Source organism: Zeugodacus cucurbitae, chromosome 6, assembly GCF_028554725.1.
Source record: "Zeugodacus cucurbitae isolate PBARC_wt_2022May chromosome 6, idZeuCucr1.2, whole genome shotgun sequence".
NCBI lineage: Eukaryota > Metazoa > Arthropoda > Insecta > Diptera > Tephritidae > Zeugodacus > Zeugodacus cucurbitae.
The window spans coordinates 16,890,268-16,909,437 of record NC_071671.1 but is presented as its reverse complement, the minus strand read 5'-3'; the positions used below and the strand labels follow the sequence as shown (position 1 = coordinate 16,909,437).

The 19,170-nt window shown below is 35.5% G+C and overlaps 1 protein-coding gene across 1 annotated transcript; it reads left to right on the top strand.

Moving 5' to 3' along the window:
* The first annotated feature begins 9,352 nt into the window (after positions 1 to 9,352).
* LOC105213278 (protein toll-like) lies at positions 9,353 to 11,366 on the top strand. The gene has a single exon (XM_011185987.2). It carries the CDS (start codon positions 9,353 to 9,355, stop codon positions 10,913 to 10,915), a length of 1,563 nt encoding a protein of 520 aa, XP_011184289.1. The 3' UTR covers positions 10,916 to 11,366.
* The last annotated feature ends 7,804 nt before the right edge of the window (positions 11,367 to 19,170 follow it).

The window sequence follows — 19,170 nt, the reverse complement described above, 5'->3', positions numbered from 1 at the left end:
TTTAAATAATTGCTTTGCTGTTGATGGAATTTTGAAAATTTCCAAAATTCATTATCTACCGACGCAACTTTAATTATGACCATCAGAATAGTTTAATTACGCAACTTTAATTATGACCATCAGAATAGTTTAAGAGCATCTGCCTTAAATTTTCACCCATTTTATTCAGTCGACTTTTAAATACGGCAGCCATAAAGACATGCAAAATGTCGAGATTTCGGAGACTTTCTCTGTAGGAGTTTTTCTAGAAACATTACTGAAACTGGGCTTTTCATATGAAAAAGAGGCAAGGCATTTTATAAAGTGTCTTAAAGTCAGCGTAACTCCTGCCATTTTCCACATTTCATATTTGCCTTTATTTATTACAGGATCGTCTTGGTCTAACGTCCGAGTCATGTAATCTATATATTGTGTCCAGACAGAACCTGAGCAATCTTTTTTTTCTGCAGTTTGAGATCAACTGGCCACAAGTTCCATAATTAGATATACAGGCAGGTTCTGCAATCCGAGTGGAAGTGAAAACTGAAAAAAAATGTGGAATTTGAAAAGCAAAATCGAAATTTAGTACACCAATTATACCAAATATCGAATTGAATGTGAATTTGCTTGAATTTCACTCGGAAGTGAATTAATAATCGGAGATTGCGCTCCCAAATTGGATTACGTAGTGGTGGTATATCAAGAATGGCTTCCAGGATGAGCAATAGATATTGTTACTACCATTAAGAACTGAAAACGTCTTCAGGCAGTCAATGTTCCATTCAAATACAATCTCAGTTAAGCCTTTTCTAAGTAAACTTGATAAACAGAGCAGTAACTCCTTACGGTTCTCTTGAATTCAGAGGTTTCCATATCTATGATCCCGTGCCACAGAAGCGAGCTGCCCTATCCAGTAAAGGGCAGGTTTGGAATTTTATACGTGCAAAAGTTCTCTCGCATCATGGTGAACAGAGTATAATAAATTTGTTCTTCTGATGGTACTTTGTTAGTTTCAAAACTAAACGACGGATAATTGGCATCACAATGGTATAGTTTGGAAATACGTTTATACGTTACAGCCACGCCTACTTTCCTTATATCGCAATTTTGAAGTCCATTTCATTCGTTCACTTTACAATATATAAATTAAGCGCTGGTGAAGATTTCGGAACATAACTAGTGTGACATCGAAATCGAGCCATAACTTTTAAGGACTTAGATATCGAACATGAGAACCTCAGTGCTTGTGGATAATTTTTATTCATATAAAGGTTCGTAAAATGGGATAAAAGGTTAATGCTTCGTCTAGCCCCCATATAAGGATATATTCCTCATGTATGGATTTTCAAACTTCCGGAGGACTTTTTCGTTATACTAGTAGACTTTATGTCGAATATATCGGACGAATTGATTGTTATCTTAATAAAATGAAAGAAATAAATTGCGAGAGTATAAAATGTTCTTCTTCAAAAATATTTTTAACCCGATAACATAGCAAAGAACTATCCTTTAAAGGAATTTAGATTACAAAAGTATTTTGAAAAGTCTACATTTTAACGGCATGTTAAATTTTGACTGCAATTTATTTTTCTTCAGAATTTCTGCATTAACAACAGGTTGTACCAAGTTTATGATATTATTGAGATATGTATATAGAAACGAAACATTCTAAATAGACTTATGGTGATCTTAACTATCTTTTAACTATCTTTAAAATGTTTTATAAATGTTGATATCTTGAAGTCACTAATGTAATATACAATATTTTATAGCATTAGCTGTTAATAAACAAGAATGTAATCTAATGCTAAGATTTGTGAACGATAGTAGAGAGTTTAACTCTACTGATATAATCTCTAATTTTACTGAAAGTTAAAATTTATTTCCGAAATTCGAAATGAATACAACTGACAGTCAAAAATATCATACAAATTCATATTTTCGATTTCATGCCCTTCTACGATAATAAAATGCAAGAGTAAAGTACAAAGCTTAGCCAAAACAAAAAATATTTTATAATAGAAATCAACTATTCAGAAGGTCGGTGCACAAACACACTCGCCACCCGACTGAAATTTCAAAATGGCAATAAAAATATACACTAATACATAGACAATTGCACCGTTATGTGCATGTTGCATGGAATTATAACTGATTAAATGCGTTGATAAAATTTATTGCATATTAGTTGGGTTGGCACAGAACGGCCACCAGCGGCCGGCAGTAACATTGACGCCGAGGCAAAGCCGACTAAAGCGTTGTAATGCGCCGAAAAGCAGACTAAAGTCGAGTGAAATTTGAAAATTTTCGAAATATGCCAGAGATGGAATTGGTGAGATAATAACGGCTGCCAGCAGTAATGCGTGCCACATATATACCGAGCTGGCTCGTGTGGCAAGCTGTTTGTTGAGCAGGGGTGAAGAGCGCCAGCGATGCACAGGTCAGCGCTAAGAGGGTTGGAAAATATGACGTAAAATGCATTAAACATGCTGGCAAATGCTGTGTGGGCGTACGGAAATGCATGCAAGTATGTGTTGCACAGCACTTTGCTTAAGCGCTTAATCAGATTTGCTGCGAGCGGCGGGTAGCTGGGCTTCGAACGAAACTCATGTGTGATGGAAACGAGTTTGTTTGAGGAAAACGAGTGCAGGAGTGTTGTACGAATATATATAAGCGCTCACTTCCATATTTAATACCCCTTGCTTCCCCTTCTCTTCGTCACCCGGCGGCACTTGAATACTCTTGAACGCTCTTTGTTGCTTTTGACCAACCTTTCTTCCACACCATATCTTATAACCAAACATTTACACCCACTTACTTCTCTTGACATACCCACGCTTTTCTTACTCACCCAAGAGAGCAAGAAAATAACAATTCTAAACAATTGGTTTCCGCTTGACTCCGCGCTGTTGACCTTCTTCGCTTGCTGCTGCTTAACAACGCTGCATACTAAGCCCCTATGTGCTTTGAAGCCATATACAATTTGCCTGCAACATTTTCTCTATCACCCTTCCCATCCAACAGCAGGCAAGTTGGCGTGTGTCCTTTTTCAACCTAACGGGATTATTTTCACACATGCTTCTATAACCTTTTCCGGAGTATTCTACCAAATCAGCTAGCTCATTTTTTACTTCAAGCTTAAATTCGTACAATCGTTTGTTGTTGTAATTGAATATGTTACAGTTGTTGTTGTTAATCATCTCAGCTTGAAACCGCTTTTTTGTTGCACTCAGTGCGAGTTAATGCTGCCACTCGGTCTACCCATTTTGCTGGTGTTGTAATAAATTATCACTTCATAGAAAGCAATTAATTGCGAACCCGGCACAGCCAGCAGCGTTCGCTCAATCGTGGGCTGACTAACAATAGCGCTTGGCAAGGATTGCAACGAAGTTAGGCGGAAATTATTAGTCAATATTATGGTAATATTTGTGTTTGCTACAGGATTAGCAAACGGTTACACAAGTGGGCATTGGTACTCCTCATATGTACCATTAAATCGATTGCAGCAGTGGTTTCGGCAGGCAGAGTATGGCTGAGGTATTAATTGAGGTTAGACAAGAATTTGTCTGCAGAGAGAGAGCAGACAGAAATGATTTCAGTTGTTTAGGTGTGGCGATCTGCACAAATGTTTAAGAGAGTGAGTTTAATTTGAAATTCATCAAAAGAAGGAAGGACTAACTCCTAAAACAAAAAGAGTGAGATATAGAGTTATATATACCAAAGTGATCCGGATGCTTTTAGCTTTGTTGATTTAGGAGTTACTATGGACCCTAAACTAAATTTTTTAAATTTTAAATTTTAATGTCTGTCCGTCCGTCTGTCCGCCTGTGCAAGCTATAACTGGCAGAAGGAAGCTGTACTCAGATTTTTTACAAAATGGAAAATGGGCGTGGCGTCGCCCACTTATGGGTCAAATACCTTATCCCAGGAACTACTCGACCGATTTCAATGAAATTCGGTATACAGCATTTTCTTGACACCCTGATGACACGTGTGGAAAATGGGTGAAATCGGTTCACAACCACGACCACTTCCCACATAACTCAATTTTGAATTCCATCTCATTCCTTCACTTTATAATATACATATATAGTACATAACGAACCAATGCAGATAGAACCAATGTTACAGTATCAGATCTTAACTTGTGAAAAAAATTTAGAAATCGGACTATAACTTTTTGATGTCCGAATATCGAATTTGAAGAATTCACTGCCTTCGGGTAATTTTTCACCGAAAATATCTGTAAATCTCTCAGATATCTTAATTTAATTCAGTGCAAATAGTCTCTGTACCAAAAATGGTTAAAATCGGTTCATAACTTCCCCTAGATCCCACATACCTAATTATAGGTTTTTCAAAAATACGATGGGCTTAATAGTGAAATCGGTTCAGAAATTACCTCAGCCCTCATGTACTATATATGATGAATATATGGGTCAACTTGGGAGTTATCTTAAAAACACTGTATTAATAAATTGCGAGAATAAAAAAAAAAAATGTTCGTTTGCGCACGAACTTAGTCTTTTCTTACTTGTTTCTACTCAGTTTTACATATTTCACTCAAAGGGAACTAATATTCTAATTTAATTTTAATATGATATCCCATTTTTGTTGGTTTCAATACCATCTATGTATATTGACGAGGTTTTCAAAGTATAACCCCAGTATCCATGGATTTAAAACTCGGAAACTCTCACTGCTTTTTCTTTTCTTTAATAATAAGGCAGACACGTTTTTGAAGTATCTTTCTCGCTCATCGAAGTATTAGATCTGAGCAATGAAATAGGTTACACTAGTTAAAAATGCCATATAGTATTAGAAAATGCATACGTCCAAATTACTTTCAAAAACTAGAAACTGAGAAAGTCGAAATTGCATCTTATCCATGAAAAACTATTGGGAAATACAATTGTTGACCAAGTGGAGGAGGAACTCTTGGAAATTCTGCTGGATGACGAAAATTGCTTTTATAGCGACCTCTACCGATAAAAGAAATTCAAACAAATTACTGTTTTCTAAAGATGCTTATTAATTAAGTAGATATGTTTTCTAAACTCACGTAGAAACCAAAAAAAAAATATGCAAATATATATATATCTGCTAGTTAAATATATACCTTCTAATTTATACATAACTCTTTATTAGTTCTTCCTTCAACTTACTCGACTCGTGTGGCAAAGTGCATATTGACTGCATATATCAAAAATATTCAATTTAAATTTTCGGTTTCAATTTCATAGGTTAGATCAATATTTAAGAAACACACACAGAGCCAATTCATTAACCGACAAACGATGATATGTCAATAGAAACCCTGCAGTACGGCCGGTATGAATTTGTGAATTGCACTAGTGAATTCTTATGTTACAAGTAACTAGAGAATTCACGACAACAAGGTAATGCAGAGAAGCAATAGTACATAATCGAGATTGAGAGAGAAGAGAGCGCGATCTAGAGTACGTTGTTCTCAATAAGTACTCTCAGTAAAATATCAGCGACAAATAAGGGTGGGAATGCACATTTGAGAGATCTTAGCAAAAATAACGCAGAATAATAACGGCAGAGCAACCGGTACAGTATGTACAAGTTGCGAATAATTATTGGTCATTATTGTTTTTGACTACATATCGGTCATTGAAACCATGATTCACTGTATTAAAAAAATAAGAAAACGGCGGTTTCTGTGTAATTTGGAACTTTAGTTTTTCGACCAAACAGTCTTGTGATTTATTCAATTGACTTCGCGTCGCGGTTGTGTGTTTTGATTTTTTAATATACGTATTCATTATTAAAAAAGTGAATAAAGAATTAAGAAACAAAAAAGGATAAATTATTTATAGTGGTAACAAAAAAGTGAAAATGACGAGAAGCGTGGCAGCAGTAGGAAAGGAAATAAGTCTTTGCGAGGTAAGAATTAGATCATTCTGGCACAAAACTCAATGCATATACCTATGTACATGTTTAAGTTGAGAGTGCTTGCAAGCGCAAAAAAAAAATATTACAACTTAGTGAATATAATATATATTCATACTATATTATACATATGTGAATTCATTAATACGATTTAAATATATATACTTCTTTATAGTTAGAGGTCAAAAATGGCAATCATATTGAAATTCTCATTAGGAAGTGGAGAACAGCGTGGAGTAAGTTATGCAATTTAATTAAATTTTAATAAACACAAATGTTTAATAACAATCTTCTTTTTTCAGATAAAATCTTTCCAAACTAATAGGATGGGTAAATAATCTCATTGGCCGACGCTTTTCAAGAGTACAATACAAATGGTAAATAAAAATTGTAAACAAAAAATTATAATAAAAATTAATATTTTAAATTTATTGCCATTTAATATATTGTGTTTCTTATTTATTTATGGTATCCACTGAATTAAAGGTAGGTAATGAAAAAGGAATATATGTAGTGAGGTAACTAATGAAATATATTCAGCGCTATGTGGTGAAGTAGCTAGCGAAGTATAGGTGATGAAATCACTAGTGAGTAGTGTCAACTGGTTACCGTCAATGACATCGCCGTGTTAAATTCATGAGTGAATTGCATTGCCGGTATTATGGGGGGTAACCAGTGGTGGTTACCGGTAGGTAGTGAACTCACTAGTGTTTCACTGGTGAGCCGAACTGGCGGGAAACGAAAGCACACATCGAAGTAATTACACTCGCTGCAAGGAAAGCGAAGCCAATTTCCGAAGGGTAAAAAGCGGAAAATAAACTCAATTAAAAGTCTATACTAAACATGCCAGGAACAAATAAGAACTCGTACCACTTATTGCAAGTAATTCCGAAGGGTAGAAGTTGCCGCTGGATGGTAAAAATTTCTCGAGCTAAGCTGCTAAAACAACGGGAAAGTAGCGGGAAATCGTCAGAGTGACCAGAAAAACGTCGATGGAGAATAGCAAGAATATCAATTTATTGCTGCAGAAACACTTTCTATGCGGTGGCACATAACCAGTACATACACACGGCAATTGATATCGAGTGGATGGGTGTGGGGTCAGCATAACATGTGCAATCTACCGGAATGTATGGGATTTTGTTCAAAAACCTATTAAGCGCTTATTTGCAAAAAAAAAAAAAAACAGCAACAACGACGAAAAATATATGGAAGGTAAAAATTCGTCGATAACATAACGATGGTGGCAGGTTGTATGCGGAGCAGCAGAAAATATATGTATATATATTAGCAACATATGAGTGTAGAGCGTCTCGTGTGCTCGAGTGTGAGCAGCGAATTCAGCAGATTGGCAAACAATTGAATTAGAAAATTTCCAAATTGAAAAACAAATATGTTTATACACATGGAGGTGAGACTGACCTGTATGCACGTAAATAATGCGGAATTTACATTTTTTCAATTATAAGAAAATTATCAAAATTATTTTGTAGTTCAACGAAAACATTATGGATCCAGTAACTTTTTTCATGTACGAAAACAAAATAACATTTTTTTTTTGTATGAATGTCAGTTTCTATAATGATTTGTATCAAACAAGACACAAAAGCGGCTCTGTTATGGGTTCATGTTTAATTAGTGAGAAATTCATAACGTAAATGATCACTTTTTGGCGCTTCCACGAACAGATACTGAGTTTTACCGAACTGTTCAAGTACTTATGTGGAGATGTGATAAGTTTAAGTTTCGCTGATGGATTTCATAGAAATCTTTTTTCAACATGACAGTTTCGGCATTGCCAGTCTGTTTTAGGAAAGTCTACATATTTCGTACTAATACTTCGTGCTGTTGAGGTTTTTATGTGTAGGAAAGCTCCTTTCCTATAACTTAGACTTCAAGTCGACCGAATTCTGAATCCATATACTTTGTTGAACTGACCTTTTTATTTTCATTGCAGTTGTCAAGTTTTAGAATTACACTCGAAAATTTGCTCGGAGTTTCAGCATTATCTGCCTAGTCGCTTCTTAGACATGAATTCAACAGAAATATTTATCTAACGAGTAATGGAGAACTTAATTCAAAATTCATCGAACATTTTATACTTGAAAGGCCCAAAGGCAGAGAAATATATTCCGGTGTTGATCCATACTCTCTATTTATTTAATATTTCCATCCTACAAAAGAAGTGAGAGGAAATTAATTGTGGAAAATATATTTTTTATAAATAAATAATATAAACATCAACAACTAGCTTGCCTATTATACAGAGTACTTTGAGTATTTGCGGTTTTCAAAAATATTTTTGTTGATAAGAAATTAGAAAACTATTTAAATAAGTTAAACTCCTATACTTCACAAGCTATTATTTAGTATTCGGTCGGTTGTTGAACCGCAAGGTCTATTTAGTGTGGATAAAGAATAAATCTTAAACTTAATCGAAGTAAAACTATTAAATATGTATTTAATACTCGCCTATATACTAAGTGGTCTAATCTTAAACAACCAAGTTGTGTTTGTGCTCGCTGCCGAATCGAACATTACCGCTCTTATCGATCAATGGCGTCACCGTGATCAGTGCCCTTCGTATGAAGGAATCGATTGTAAATGTGAGGATAAAATGCATTGTAATATAAAAGATGAATTCGGTGAGATTTATGTGGACTATGATTCAAAAGGGATGATAAGGATAGTGGTTTGTCCAAAAGAAACAAAATTAAATATTAGTTTACTACACGACTCAAGTTATTTCGAAACGAACAAATGCAAAGAAATCTTTATGGGACCTATTACAGAACAACCATTAATAGAGATGAATGAACTTAATAAACTAACGCTAATCTCCAAATCGTCAATTAATGCTGGAAATTTTCCACTTCACGTTGAAAAGTTTGTTCATCTAGAAGCAATTTTTAAAGCCGTAGAGAATTTTGACTTTGATATATCTGGTTTATTGCCTTTAACGCTTAAGTATAGGTTCCAAAGTCCACTGAAAATGCACTTAAATCTGTACTACTTCGGCATCTCTTCCGTGATCAGGCAAATTGATTTAGCCGAAAATAATGTTCAAATGTTAAACGAAAATTTATTTGAATCACTTCCTCAATTGAATTGCCTGAATTTGAGCACTAATGAAATTAGTGAATTGCCTCCGAAACTATTTGCAAAACAGCTTAAACTAATAATAGTGGATCTTAGCTATAATCTGTTGACACACCTACCGCCTGAACTTTTCGCACAAACACCTTTTTTATGGCAGTTGAAACTGAATGGCAATCGTTTGCACCAAACCGAAAATCTTATGGCAACTCTAAAACCGTTGCATTATCTGCATTGGTTAGACTTAAGTGAGAACATATTGGAAACATTTTTTTGGGACAGATTATTAACAAATTTCAATGACGATATACCTTTGGCATTGAAACGAGATCTCGATTACAACAGTGAGTTGCAACTTAAAATGTACACAGGAAACCACAAGACTAATGTGACTGTTATCGATTTGAGTCACAATCTTTTGAGCGAGTTTAATATGGAACGCTTAATTAAAGGTGGCATTAAACGTTCTTTTCGAATAAACTTAACGAACAATTCCATCAAAAGAATATTCGGTTCATTAAATATGCCAATTATAACTGGCGATTTTGTGAGCGAAATCAAAATATCTGGCAATCCCATCGTGTGCGATTGGAAATTCGTTTGGATTTATAATGCTAATTCTCGTGTAATTTTTACTGATTTACAATGTAAAAAGACGTCAAACGAATTATTGACGGATGTCGCACATATGCGACGCGATGAGTTGTGCGATTGGCAACCGATATTCTGTCCCACAAACTGCGACTGTTACACACAATCCGATTGGCTGACGATCAATTGTAATGGTAGACAACTCGACGCTATCGAACAGCTGCCACGCCCCGAACAAGTTGATCGCACGAGTTCAATACTCGATATTAGCGTTAATCAGCTGACCGTTTTGCCCGCGAACACCATCTTCGGCTATGCCAACGTTACGCAACTCAACGCCTCGTACAATAGAATCACAAATGTCAGTCTCTTCCAATTGCCGGCCAAATTAACGGTTTTAGATCTACGTAGTAATCGCCTAAAAACTTTAAGCGCTGACTTGTTACGCGGACTTCTCAATGACAGTGACAAACTACAGTCTTTGTATCTGAGTGGAAATGATTGGATGTGTGATTGTGCTGCGCAACATTTGTTGTACACCATACGCGCTCAAAGGTTACGGATACCCGATGCTGAGCTGCTAGACTGCCATAATCTAAAGAATGTTACAGTGCTCACAGCAAATGTGGACGGCTTGTGTCAAGCTGTTGAAGGTTCGCCGTATTTGACCGCAAGTATCATAACCACAGCATTAGTCATTATTATTTCACTTCTGCTTATCGCACTATTTTATAAATATAATTTGGAAGTGAAAGTCTGGTTACATGCTCACAATATATTGACTTGTTGTATAAAAGAATCCGAATTGGATAAAAATAAAAAATTCGATGCTTTCATATCATATGCTCATCAAGATGCTGACTTCGTCAACCATACGCTACTGCCGCGCCTTGAAGAGTGCGAAGATCCACCATTTCTTATATGCACACACGAGCGTAATTGGCTGCCGGGAGCCTATATACCGGAACAGATTATCGAATCGATCGATCAGTCGCGTCGTACGATCATAGTGCTGTCGCAGCACTTCATCGAATCGGATTGGGCGCGCATGGAGTTTCGCACAGCACATCAGAGCTCGTTAAATGAGGGCCGTACGCGCATAATTCTTGTGAAATACGGTGAAATTACGAACAACGAGTTAGTGGATAAGGAATTGAGGGCATATATGCAGATGAACACATACTTAGATTGGGAAGATCCCAGATTCTGGGATAAATTACGCTATGCCATGCCACATAAAGCGGCGGATAGAGAACGGAATACCGATATGCTGGAAGCCAATGGACGAATGTATGTTATGGGACAAGTTGAGTTGAATAGTTTGCGTGCTTAAATAGAACAAATTAGAGGAGAAACGTGGTCGAATAGTGGACGCATGCTGTTGTGATCACACTAACTATAAGCAATGCAATTTTATTCAGTAATTTACACGTATATGTATAAGCAATTCTATTGTACATTTAATGAAAATATTTATATATAGAATTTCAATAAATAAAGGGTGATTTTTTAAGAGCTTGATAACTTTTTAAAAAAAAAAAACGCATAAAATTTGCAAAATCTCATCGGTTCTTTATTTGAAACGTTAGATTGGTTCATGACATTTACTTTTTGAAGATAATTTCATTTAAATGTTGACCGCGGCTGCGTCTTAGGTGGTCCATTCGGAAAGTCCAATTTTGGGCAACTTTTTCGAGCATTTCGGCCGGAATAGCCCGAATTTCTTCGGAAATGTTGTCTTCCAAAGCTGGAATAGTTGCTGGCTTATTTCTGTAGACTTTAGACTTGACGTAGCCCCACAAAAAATAGTCTAAAGGCGTTAAATCGCATGATCTTGGTGGCCAACTTACGGGTCCATTTCTTGAGATGAATTGTTCTCCGAAGTTTTCCCTCAAAATGGCCATAGAATCGCGAGCTGTGTGGCATGTAGCGCCATCTTGTTGAAACCACATGTCAACCAAGTTCAGTTCTTCCATTTTTGGCAACAAAAAGTTTGTTAGCATCGAACGATAGCGATCGCCATTCACCGTAACGTTGCGTCCAACAGCATCTTTGAAAAAATACGGTCCAATGATTCCACCAGCGTACAAACCACACCAAACAGTGCATTTTTCGGGATGCATGGGCAGTTCTTGAACGGCTTCTGGTTGCTCTTCACCCCAAATGCGGCAATTTTGCTTATTTACGTAGCCATTCAACCAGAAATGAGCCTCATCGCTGAACAAAATTTGTCGATAAAAAAGCGGATTTCACATTTCGAACCGAACACTGATTTTGGTAATAAAATTCAATGATTTGCAAGCGTTGCTCGTTAGTAAGTCTATTCATGATGAAATGTCAAAGCATACTGAGCATCTTTCTCTTTGACACCATGTCTGAAATCCCACGTGATCTGTCAAATACTAATGCATGAAAATCCTAACCTCAAAAAAATCACCCGTTATTTGTGGAAAACTTACTTATTACCAAATATGAGCGATATATGCTCATCGTATAATTTAATAAAATAATAAATGTAAGTGCAATTTATTGGTGATTTCGTGGAAAATCGAATAATTGAATTCATTCGCAACATTACTAATATAAAATTTTACCATGACCTGAAAATAATCAATGCAATTTGAACCTGGCAAGTTGCGAGAATATAAAATACACCCGAACTAAGCAAAACGAAATTTGCCTCTATATTATTTTTTTTTTGGTTTTATGAATATTTTCATTTTTGTGCTTTTAACAATATTTCCCGCTTTGAATATTTCTTACCTATACTTCTCTCTTCAGTATCATTCATACAAATAAACGACGACATGTTGGACTTGTTAAAATTTCTACTAATATTCCAAACTACATGCCGACATCTTGTACGCGTATAATTTGTAACTATTCATACACATATTTATTTAGTATGCCCCATGTCCTTAGGTGAGCTGAGTATTGCTCGTTTTAAGCACAGTCAACATGATGTTAGAAAAATAAATGATTTTAATGATAGCAGCTCTGGGTACTGTTAATATTTAAGTTTCTGGTTTGTTACTTATGGAGTTAAATTATTTTATTTTTGTTATTTTTTCTTGATCCATTATTCATAATGTAATAAATATTTAATTTAGTCTCCATAAGTCTCCAATTTTCCAACACTGCTTATTAACTGTCCAATTAAAAATATGTGTGGATTAACTGGCAAATATTATTTAAGCGAACTTATTCTAAAATATTAAACGCTGGTAATTAGTAAACGACCGCAAAGTTTATTTTGACACCAACCAAAAAAAAAAATAACTATGAAAAGTATAAATGCAAAAAAAAAAAATAAATATGATAAGCCGTTATTTTTAAAGCATGTAAGCCAGGGTCTTAACATACATATTTACTCCACACTTTTCTCTCCAAACACATGGTGATTATTGCAGCCTGAACTCGCCGTCATAACTTAGTCGTGCTCCCTTCCTTCTTGCCTCGCCTTGCCCGCTTAGGTGACTCTTGGTGCAAAGTTTTATAACTTCTCTCTTCTGGCATTATTCACACCATTTGGTTGCTGCTGTTAACTGTTTCTGTTGTTGTTGTAATCATTGCGGTTGTTGTTCTCAAACATCGTGAGTCTTTTTTCACTGTTCGTTGCTTTAACTGGCTAAAAAGTGTTGTCGCTCGTTGGTCCCTAAGCGTTGCTGTCGTTTATGTGGTTATTAGTGTTATTGTAATTTTTTTTCGTTATGTCCAGTGCATTTGTTATGTGCGCAATTTATTGTTGTTGTTGCGGTGTTTTGCGTGTTTTTCGCACAACTTTATTGGAAAAGTTAAGCTCTTGTTTTGATAGGTTTCGCCACTCATTACTCGCTTACCTACATCACTCGTGGGGATTAATTAGTTGGATGTTTTCAGTTGTGCGGTCACCGGAATCTTTTCTAGTTGAGATTGTGGATTTCTGTAGTGTTTTTTCTACAAAAAGCTCCAAATAATAATTAAGTTTTAGTTTTGTATTAAATATTAATATTTATTATAAGCAATTAAAAGTTTTGGTTTTTTCTTAACTCGAAAAACGATCAAGTACAAAGTACATGTAGCATTAGTTGTCGAAAAGTCGCTGATTTTCACAGTCTCGTTCTCTACACATTATATGATCGTTTGTCTATAATGTCTACTGAATTATCGGCTGACTACATATAATAAAAATGCATATACGATTTTTAAAATACCATCAATTTACGGAGCTCGTCAATGTATGGATTCATTACCGATTGGTTTTGTAGTCGCTCATTGGTTTTCACTCCCGGCGGATATAGCAAAGTAGACTCGCCAAGTTAGTCACGGTCAGACACTTGAACGTAACGAGTTTGGATCGCACTCTACAAATCACTCATAGCACTCGTGTCGTTGTAAGACTGAAATAGCAGTGCTCTTCGGTTCGGTATATCAATGAAATTCTTCATTCCTGTGAAAGTACATTCGATGCCATTATGTATGGAACTCGATTTCTTTTGCTTGGCCACCACGAGTACTCTTGCAGAACCCAATTTTCGACAGTTTTTAATCATAAATCGGCCGATTCTGCTACAATTTCAAGTTCGATACGTATCGTACTTGACGTAGTCCCATAGGAAATAGTCTAACGACTTCAAATCGCACAACCCGGCGACCAATGGACTGGGCCATTTCGTGAGATAACACGTTCCTGTGGTTCCATATTGTCCAAGTCCATATTATCCAATGCGGGTCAAACATGAGCAATGAGCGGTTGCCATTGTCTCACTGGCACGAAAACATTTTGTACTGTGCCTGTTAATTCAAATATTGTCTCAATTGTTCGCTCAATGGTTAAACTGACAGCACGATTATGACGACCATAAATCGGACGTAGAGCTCTTAAGTTGAGGCCACTGACTCCAAATTTTGGTAGTAAATTTTAATAATTTCGATCGTATATCTTTCCATGATGAAATGACGAAACTTTTTGAAGAAAAATGCTAAAAAGAATGGGAAATATGGCGTCGATTGCTATCCCTAACGGTATACTTTTGTAACATCCTTTTTGAAAAACCTTTTATCTTTACATTGACATTGTTCAGCAAATAAACATCCAGCAACTGCGCTGGCTTGATCATGTTGTGAGGAGCGTTCATGACGTTCCAACGAGTTGATAGGAGTAATTAAGGAAGTATTGAAATTCCATCAGACAATTGTTTTAGAGTCCCTAAACGGTTACTTGAAACTTATAGAAAACTGCTTAAACTCTTTCTAGATTACTTCGAGATATTTCATGATAAACGTAAGTAAGTCTGGTATTAACGCGATCGCTGAAAACTGTAGAACGGCTGAGCTTACAAGGAACGGCGTTCTCGTTGCATTCTTGAGGGATTGGAAGATTGTGTAGGTTTCAGTGACTCTTTGCAAATTATTCTGAGAATTTTTTTTGTAAATGTTCTTAGGGGTTAGCTATTTTCAGGCTTTTCTGTGTTGAACACCTTTAGCAACCTTCTAAAAGTCTTTAGATTGGTGATGTTCAATCCAAGATCCATTGTTAAAAGAACATTGAAAACAATGGACTTTTCAGAGCTAACAAAACGAAACGAAAGTGCAACGAAATTATGAGTAGTTTTGAAATATAATTAAAAAAAATTGCAAAACTTGTTTCAAAATTCAAATGGAATATACATGCTCACTTATAACTTTCATATGATTTAAGTACCCGGAAGTAGTCTGACTCCTGTAATAGAACTATACTACAGTAATCTTATATCGTGGGGATCATGAAAAAAGCAATTAACTGCGAAAGAAAATATCTTACTTTTTTTGCAAATATTCTAAATATAAGTAGTCGATATAAATATACACGTTGTTTTCGTATTGTATTACAAGAATTTCTTTATAATTTTTTTTTAACAATAATTAAATGCTTCTTAGTAGAAGAAGTTACGCCTTATTTTGAAATTTTTTAAAGACCCAAAAGTAACTCATTCTTATAATATTTATCTATTTAATTTATTCACTTCCAACATCACAAATATCCTTTCCCCACCATTGTCTGTTTTCCTGCTCTTGCACTCCACTTACTCGTTTATTCTCAACTCAAAAACTCACATAACATAATTCAGAATTAAATTTTCGTTAACTGTTGCCATTTTAAAAATTAATGCACACATTCACTTTGCGTGCACAGGAAAAGCGGCAAGGGTTGCCACCCGCTTTCTGGGGTCACATCCCAGTTGGCAAATTTAATTTAATTGATTGAGTCAACTCGACTTCAAAAACACAAAAACACTCGACTGCTTGCTATATATTAGAAAAAAAAACTAAAAACAACAACAATAACAGAGTCGCAAGCGTGTGAACAAGCATGAACTTAAAAGCCTTTGGCGTCATTTTAAAGTCATGCAGGCAAGTGAAAGGGGTGAAAGTGAAAGGCAGCAAAGTGTTTATGGGAAGGGTTAGGCGGGCTAGTAAATGACTGCCTAAGTGGATACATTTAAAAAGGGTTGAATTATTATTTAAATAACAATCGCTCTGTGGACGAGTAGCAACTGCCATATTGTTGTTGTAACTTTTTATTGCCACAAACAATATAAAAGTTGTTTTTGTTCTAACATATGTTTTTTTTCGTGTTCGTTAGTCTCTGTCTCCAAACGTTGTAATATATTTTGGACACTTTGCAGCTTAAATGAGTTTAAGTAGCATACTTATGGGCGCGGGACAACACTCATGTAAACACACATACGTGACACCTCGGGGGTGTATTTTATTTCAAAACGGTAAATTTGTTTTAGTGTTTTGTGTAACTTTTGACGATTAAGAGACATTTTTGCATTTATGTATATTTAATATGGAGCATAATTTTAGGCGATTTCACCTCTTAACTGCTGCGTAATTAGTAATTAAATTTGGGCTTTAAGATTGGTGTGTTTACTTCAAATAGAGAATTGTGTGAGTTTGACGAAACACTCACAAGAAACACTCGCAAGGCAATAACCCACATAAGTAAGAGCGGAAAGCGGCCATTTCTGCATGTAAAGATAGAAAAAGAAAAATTCACTACATTATTTCAAAAATCTTCGTGATTAAATTTATTTTATTGAATTTGTCTTATTTGTAGATTTATATTCAATGGTTATATAGAGACAGAATATGAGGCTTAGACTCAGGTAATTCTTAGTTTCTTGCTGTCACATATGAGCCATTTTCGCTATCAGAACCAGATCGAAGCAATTAGATTGGTGTCAGCAGGTTGGATGTCAAATATTTGTACCTGTCAAACGGATGATTGTATAATAGCTATCAAATGGTAAGTAAGTGGACGTTATACCAAATCTATCAAATGGATGTAAAACTTCCCTCACATAGTAGCTGTCAGTTGGAACTTATATGTATATCAAATACGAAGTGTCTTCAAAAATAAGGGAAGTTTTAAAATTTCTATTTGTCTAAAGTCCAATTGTCAACATTTCATTTTTTAATTATACTCTATCCGTCCATCTGTCCATGCAAGCGATAACTTGAGTAAAAATTGAGATATCATAATGAAACTTCGAACACATATTTCTTAGCACCCTGAGGAGGTATTGAAAATGGGCGAAATCGGACCATTGCCACGCTCACAAAATGGCGGAAACCGAAAACATATAAAGTGCCATAACTAAGTCATAAATAAAGTTATAGGATCGCACTAGGGAGGGCATATCCGGATGTATTTTTTTTTGGGGGAATTGGTCGTAGCCCCGCCCCAAAATAGATTTTTTGTACATATCTTGTAAACTACTAAATCTATATCAGCCAAACTCTCTACATTCGATTATTTTAGGTGCAACTTAATACAGTCCAAAAATAGAGGAAATCGGATTATAACTACGCCCACCTCCCATACAATAGTTATGTTGAAAACCACTAAAAATGCTTTAATGGGCGTGGCTCCGCTTACTTATGGGTCAAAATCCATATCTCCGAAACTACTCGACCAATTTCAGTGAAATTCGTTTTGTAATATTTTCTTTGCATCCCAATGATATTTTGTGAAAATAGGTCAAATCGGTTCACTACCGCGCCTACTACGCCTACGCCTAAGCACAAGTGAAGATATCGGAATAGAACTTTCTATAAGTACTGCATTTATAGTGTGGCACCCGCTTTCTAAAAATCGCCGAAAGCGGACCATAAGTTTTCAAGGCCCCATATATCGAACATGAGGACGTCAGTGCTTCTAATCTAAATTTTTTTCACCGAAAATATAGGTAAGTCTCTCAGATATTTTGAAAAAATTCAGAACGAATATGTTTTTTCTATGTCTCAGTGTCAAAAATAGGTTAATCGGGTCCTCCCAAATACATAATATTAGGGTATCCAACTTTCAATGGACTTTATATATGACGAATATGTGGGTAAAATTGTGTATTATATGTATAAAATTAAATAAATAAATGTTATTTTTTGGATTTCAGTAAATGTGGAATAAAAGGTTGATATCTTACCGTTACTATGCAACGAAAATTGTTTCATACTTTTCTCGTTCGTTGTACAGTTACATTAAGAATGTGCTTGTGAATTGGATATTGCATAGAAAATATTTATATGTGCAAAAACTTTTTTTTTGCTATAATTTGTTTTTAAAATTATTGTAGGTGCATTAACTTAATAAATTATTAAAAATTTGATTACATTTATTTAACGTTAAGCCTAGAATGCCTCGTGGTACTAGTTTATCAGCCGAGGAACAAGTAATAATCATAGGAATGCATGAAAGCGGTTCAAAAATGGCTCTAGACCAAAGCGACATCGGAACTGTATCTCAAAATTTCTTAAAACCCCCTCTAATTATGGTATAGTGCGACGCAGCTGACGAAAAACAACATTGATGAGCGGTGCGAAAGAATGATTCGACGGCTAGTAGTTACGGACTTGATAAGCAGCGATCAAATATGGACCTAGTTAAGACAGAAAATCACAATAAATATAATTTTTCCAATTATACATACAAATCAGTTTCTGTAACACACCTTCATGGCACCTGAACCAACGCTAAAGAAAGACACAATAAAGCACATTTGAGGTTTGCAAATAGATACCAATTCTGTGCCGATGAGTGATAGAATACAGTCTTTAGTGACGAAAAAAAAATTAAATTTGGTCGGCTCAGGTCATTGCAAGAAATATTGGAGAGATTCGCACCAGGAACGACGGTCCTACTACAAGCGATGTTTTGGTGAATTGGGTAGCGGTACCTTAATTTCATGGGCTGCATTTTGCTGCTGTGGAAAGCTATCTACATGTTTTATATTCACTCAAATTAATGCTAATATCCATGTAGATCTTTTGGACAGTGAGTTAATAAAATTTGCTGGCATATAACTGGACATATCGAAAGGATAACGCTTCAATCCACGCGAAGAACATCTTTAACGACCGGAAAATTCCGGTGCAGCATTGAGTTCGAACCTAAATCCTATTGAGGATCTCTGGGGGAACTTCTCTGCTCCTGTTTTCTACAACGGAAAGCAGTTTGAGACAGTACGTCACCTTAAATTAGCCATAAAACAAGAATTTGCCAATATTAACATAACTATTCTACAGTCAGTAGTTAATTCTCTGATTAAGCGGATTAATTTA